Below are 6,122 nucleotides of genomic sequence, written 5' to 3' on the forward strand. Positions count from 1 at the left end.
TCATCTTATGTATGATGGAATGATTCTCATTTCATCATAAGGGGGAGTATATGTAATAATGAATGAAATATTCATTTCCGAACATTGTTAAAGGGAATCTGATGCAAAGATCAAGGGGGAGTAACTTCGATAATGGCAAAAGACTCAAAAGAAGCGCGACTGAAGATAATCACAGAAAGATTACTCATGTGCTACATCGACTGAGAGTTTTTGAATGAGAAGATCAATGTTTCAAAAGTTTACAAAGAAAAGTCTGAAGATTAATTCTAAAGATCCTTTGAAGGTCACATCTTGTACATTGTTTCAGACAATCACTGTTCTACTTTGTCAAAAGAGAAGATCACTGTGGTTCTACATTCGAGGGGGAGAATGCTAGAAGATCTTTCTCAACAGTTGATTACTTGAAGATTTCAAGTTGAAGATTTCTTTTGAAGATGACATATTGTGCTTAATGTTTCAAAGTTCAAACAAGGACTTAAAGTGCAGAATTTTCTTTCAAGTTTGAATACAAAGAAGAAGAATGTTAGGACTAAAAATCGGTATTAATTGTATTCGTCTTGAAAGTTAAATATAGTCTATAATTGTAAAAGTCATCGTGTTTGACTTTTATTAGACAAGTTTGACTTTGATTTGTATTAGTTGTTTGACCATATAAATAGTAGGTTGTTTTTGTAATTGTGGAAAGAGAGCTCATTTGTAAATCATATTACGTAAATGAGAGGTTTGACTAAATTGTGAAGATTGACTTTTCCTCTCAACTATCATATACATGTTCTTGATGTTCTTGAATGCAATATCCAGATCTGCCATTGTTGTGAAGCTAACATGAAGATTGATCACTGAATTGTGGGACAAACAGACTGGGACCAACAAAAATAATCTAAGGAACACACAAGATATAGAGAGCAAGGAAGAAAAGACTTGCTAAAAAGAAGAAGCAATAACTTCGCTAGAAGGAGAGCTTAGTTAGTGTTCTTCACTTGAGGTAAACGTAACTTCACAAGGTTAAGAAGTTTGTGTTTGTATATGTCTTTCTTCTTGGGTATTTGAAGATCTGAAGTCTCTTATGAAAAGGAGAATCTTCATGGCTATTTATACCCATTGCATTAAATGCAAGTCAGACAGTACAAGGCACGTGAGAAGCTTCTAGAGGTGAACTTTTCCTTTTTAAAATCCTTTTAATGATAAAGAAGATCAATACATAATTTATAGATTGTTTGCGGAATAAGATAGGATACTGAACTTATATAAAACAATCTAAGGAACTCACAAGATACAAATAGCAAAGAAGAAAAGACTTGATAAAAAGAAGAAGCAATAACTTCGCTAGAGGGAGAGCTTAATTAGTGTTCTTCACTTGAAGTAAATGTAACTTCACAAGGTTAAGATGTCTATGCTTGTATGTGTTGATCCCAACCTGGTCTACAAGAGTTAGAGGAACAGTTTCTAGAAGGGGGGGAGGGATGAATACAAACACAAAAAACTTTCGTATTTAAAAATATATATTGATATAGAAGGATCAATACAGATTTTTATAGATTGTTTACAGAAATAGAAAAGGTAAAGATAACCTATCTAAAAACAATCAAAGATTACATACAAATATACTTAGCAAATATAAGAAATTTGCCGAAAAGAAAAAGGCAGAAAGATGTTCTTCTTGGGTAAGAACTTTAGAATTTTGAGAGAAATTCTAAGTTGCTTGAAGATAAGCATATGTGTTCTTTTGTGTGCTATGATTAGATGTTGTGCATGAAGAGAGCACTCAACTATTTATACCCATTGCATTAAATGCAAATCAGAAGGGTTAGAATACGCATCAAGATTTAAGAGGAAAACTTGTCCTTTGCAACAGTGAATAGTACTATTGTCTATTCATGAGCAGACATCCTTTCATGGAGTTGATGGGCATAAGAGTCGACTAGTCGGCTCCATACAGTAATATACTCTTGGAAGGGTATGGGTTTGTTCTTTGTGTGTAAGGACAAGACAAAAACAATCGTGCATGGCAAACTTCATTTGATCGTTGAATGCTTGAATGGCAAACTTCATTTGATTGCTGAATGCTGGAATAATGTTGGAGGTCTTTTCAGCATTCACTGAGGCTTGTGCAGTCTTCACACAAATGTTGACCAGATTGTAATCAATAAATACCACTTCAGATCACGAACGCGCCAATCACTAATCTTCAGTTTCAATCTTCGGCATTCACTGAAGTTTCTTGGGTGTGAGTTTTGTCAGTTTGAAGTATCGTTGTCGCTGTAGGATTACAATACGTGTTTCAGCGATCACTGAACAGACTCAGTGATGATCGTTGAAACTCAAAAGACAAAAACAATAATACTTCAAAAGGTAAGAGAGATTATCATCAAATCAATGTGAGAGAGGATCAACAGTCTCCCTCTATTTGATGATGACAAAACAACATAAAGAAAATTGCCTTAAGATTTAATAGTAAGGAAAAGTTACATATAAAGTACATGTCCCTTTTAACTATTTTGGGATCTTTTCAATAATACAGTTTTTTACTATATAAGTTTTCTTAAGTTACAAGTTTAAGAAAAAGTACAAGAAGGGAAACTGAAACTGAAAGCATGTTCATTGACTGAAGATTGTCAGTGACTGTAAGAGCATACTAGAAGTCATAGACATGTGTCCCTATTACTCTTTTCAGGGATCTTTTTTAGTGATGTTAATGAAATACTTATACTAATCAAAGGAGAATTACAAGTGTTTCAGTCAATACATTATAGACTTATTACAAATAAGTTGTACACTAAAAGAAAAGACATAGAAAAACAAGACTTACAATGAAATATAAAATTTACAAGACAAAAATTTATAACTAATCTAAGTCGCTGAAGTTGATGTAACCAAGTACTTCTTCTCCAAGCATCTTTCAACGTTGAAATTCTTTTCTGATCCTCCGGTCTATCATTTCACCATAAACATCATTGTCCAACCAATATCTTAGATAATCAAGATGTGCTATATGACAAAGATTAAACTCAAACACTCTCTCAAAGCTGAGTTTGCCTTAATAGTCAAGGAATATAAATCCAAACTCAGGATTTATATGCACAATGTTGGGTATGTAAGGACCCTTTGCTAGCAAAGAGAGGTTCAACATAGAGATGTCTGGCTTCTTCGAATCCTTTAGGACTTTCTCCAGGGAGAACTTTGTTTGATCTTCATTGTTGGCTTAGTTTGTACAACAGCAAATTTGGACATCTTCTTGATCAGCTCACTGAGGATGTCTTCAATTATTGGCTTGTGCCATGACTTTGGGCGCTGAATAGCTTGGCGGATTTCCATCCATTCACTGTAGCCGTATTGTCCAAGGTAGGAAGGATACTCTGTGACAGCTACAAGGTTTTCTCTAGTGATGAGCACGGAGATGAGAAGTCCACCATCTTTCATTCGTCCATTGACTGTGACGTTTGAGATGCGATGAGGACTTATTCTATTATTTAGACTATCTTCATTCCATTTTCTGTCTCGGTCGTTCAGCTTTATTGCCTTTTCACGTTTAGCTTCTGCAATTGAAAGCAACTTAGCTTGGGCCTTGACGGCGTTCGCCATCTTTTTAGACGATTTATTTGGAAGAACTTGAGCAGCAAGAGACTTAGCCATCTTTAGGTTGTCCTCAGTCTGTTGTCATTGAAGATTGAGTTCATCCTCTGCCTTGAGTGCTTCGAGTCTTTTGAGTCTTTCAGCTTCAGTAAGGAAGTCAAACTCAACACAACTAGAGATACGAAGAAGAATTTTTACTCTAGTTTGGTCGAGTGACTCCTTAAGATGAGTCATCTGTTGTTCGCTAGGAACACTGGAGGTTGGGTTTTCAGGTATCCATTCCTCCATGCGACCACAGGTAGTAGAAGGGATAGAAAAAGAAAGTTGACAAAAGGATATGACTATTGCAAACCTAGAGGATTCAGTATCTTGAGGCACGATAGGTTTGAAGATAATTTTGAGATTTCCTTCTTCAGCAACACCTTTGTATTTTGAGGCGGTGTTTTGGTTCTTTGAGAAAGTCTCCTTCTCTTCTTCTCCCCTTGGGATGACGAATCCCTAAGAGAGACTCCTTTTAGAGCACTGGTAGGTTCGTGGTACTGAATCATGAAATCGTCGTCATCGTCCTCTTCATCATCATCACCATCGAGATCCTTTCCAGCATCAGGAAGGGATGGAGAGTCATCGTCATCTTCATCGTCATCATCTTCACCTTCATCTTTCTCATGACCAGCGTCAGCTGCAGGGGTGATAGGAAGGTCTTCGTCATGAACTTCACCATCAGCTCTAATGGCATCATCAACAACCTCATCTTCATTAGCTTCATGGGTAGTGATGGTATCATCAACAACCTCAGGTTCATTAGCTTCAGCTCTTTGAGTATCAGGTTCAGCTTCAGTTGTAGAGACATCAGCAATAGCAACCAAATCTTTCTCCCCCTCTTTGTCATCAGCTTGACTAGAGAAGAGGTTATCAAGACTCAGTGCTATGATGTCTATTTGCTGTTCAAGCACGCTTAACGATCTAGCTTGAAGAAGACCGACTTCGAGAGCCTGATCCAGCGAGAGGCGATCCATTATTGTGAAGAAGGGTGTAAGAACTGGTATTGGACATTGAAGAAGCTCCAGTATCTACTGCAACAACTCACCATGCCTGGCAAGCTGAGCATTCGCTTCATCGGCTTTGATGTTTAGAGCAGAGATAGCCTGCATTGGTGCGTACAACGGCTTGCATCGCAGAAAGTTATTCCTTCACATCAATGACATCAGCTTTGACAGCTGAGAGGTCAGAGGAAACGTCATCCCTAAGAGGCATGCCTTTATGGACTTAATCTATTTTGATTAAGATAGTCTCTATGGTCGGGATTATCAGCTTCACATCATCAGCCATGTTATATTCTTCTTCCATGATTGGCGTTCCTTCATCGCAAGAACTTGAAAAAGAAGATGGTTGAGCATAAGATATCTTGGGGTTAGAAGAAATGAAAGCGTAGGTTGGAAGATTACCTGAGGGTTCATCAGCACCATCTGAAGGATTGATGCTGGTTCTCTCTAGGTTGCCTACGAGAGGATAGGCTTCCATTGACTGAGGTGTTTCGAGAGAAGCAACCTCATGTCCTATGATGGGTGCTTCATCATCAGGGAGGACAATCACTGATGAGTCATGAGCACGTGTCAAGACCAAAGAAGGAGGAGAGGAAAAGATGGCTGAGAATGGTGGAAGTGGGTGTTCAGTAGTGGCTATGATGATATTCACACCTTCGGTGATTTGGGTCACTAAGGCGGTTGGGATAGGAGCCACAGGTACGACAGTGACTACAAATATCACTGAGGAGATTGGAAGAGATAAAGCTGAAGGTGCCTCGAGGTTAAGGCTGGTTTCAATAGCTGGAACCTTTTGGGAGGTAGCAGCCAGAGATGCGATTATCCCTTTTTTGGCTTTCTTGGCCCTCGATGGAGATCCAAGTGGTTTGTGAGGAGGTTCTTTTAGAAGAGAGGGTGGTAGTGGTTGGGATAGACTTTGGGGATTTTTCCTTAGTCTTGACCATTTGAGCAATGGAAGAAGGACATACCGACACAGTTGGAGAAGATGAAGAAGTAAATGCAGGCACAGTCACAAGAGAGGAGAGTGCAAGGTCTTCAGCTTTCAGCATATAATCCAAGATTATGGATCCAATATTGTAGATAGGAAGGTTGCCTTCTATGGAGTACTTGTTGCTAAATATTTTAGCAAACACCATGGATAAGAACCTGGTGTAAGGTACTACCTTCTCCCTCTGGCGCTTGTTCAGCTTCAGCACCAGGTCTTCAAAGATCACACCGACAAAGTTGATTGGCCTTTGGCGAATGATAGAGATGCCAATGTTCAACGCAACTCTAAACGCTTGATCTTGTCCACTAGTTTTGCCTCCCATACATTGGATGAAATGGGAAAACAAAAACTGCCATACCACAAACATGCGGTTCTTCTCAATTTTTGAAAGCGACTTGAAGGGATCACTGGAATCCTTCTTTGTTGGCCAGGCGTAGCCAATATCATCCAAACAAGATATGATATATTTAGTGGAAGGTTCACTGGCATAGGGAAAATTTGGTAGATGGAGAGCAGTC

At 38.5% G+C, this 6,122-nt stretch overlaps 1 protein-coding gene across 1 annotated transcript; it reads right to left on the reverse strand.

Moving 5' to 3' along the window:
• Positions 1-3,914: 3,914 nt before the first annotated feature.
• Positions 3,915-4,589, reverse strand: LOC112501484 (pheromone-processing carboxypeptidase KEX1-like). Its single transcript, XM_025105164.1, has one exon. The coding sequence runs from the start codon at positions 4,587-4,589 to the stop codon at positions 3,915-3,917; it is 675 nt and encodes a 224-aa protein (XP_024960932.1).
• Between the last annotated feature and the right edge of the window lie 1,533 nt (positions 4,590-6,122).

This window comes from Cynara cardunculus (assembly GCF_001531365.2).
Source record: "Cynara cardunculus var. scolymus isolate 2C chromosome LG 1, CcrdV1, whole genome shotgun sequence".
Lineage (NCBI taxonomy): Eukaryota > Viridiplantae > Streptophyta > Magnoliopsida > Asterales > Asteraceae > Cynara > Cynara cardunculus.

What these genes read in the sequence shown, in the direction of transcription:
- LOC112501484 (XM_025105164.1), bottom strand. Translation starts at nt 4,589, where the DNA reads ATGGATCGCCTCTCGCTGGATCAGGCTCTCGAAGTCGGTCTTCTTCAA.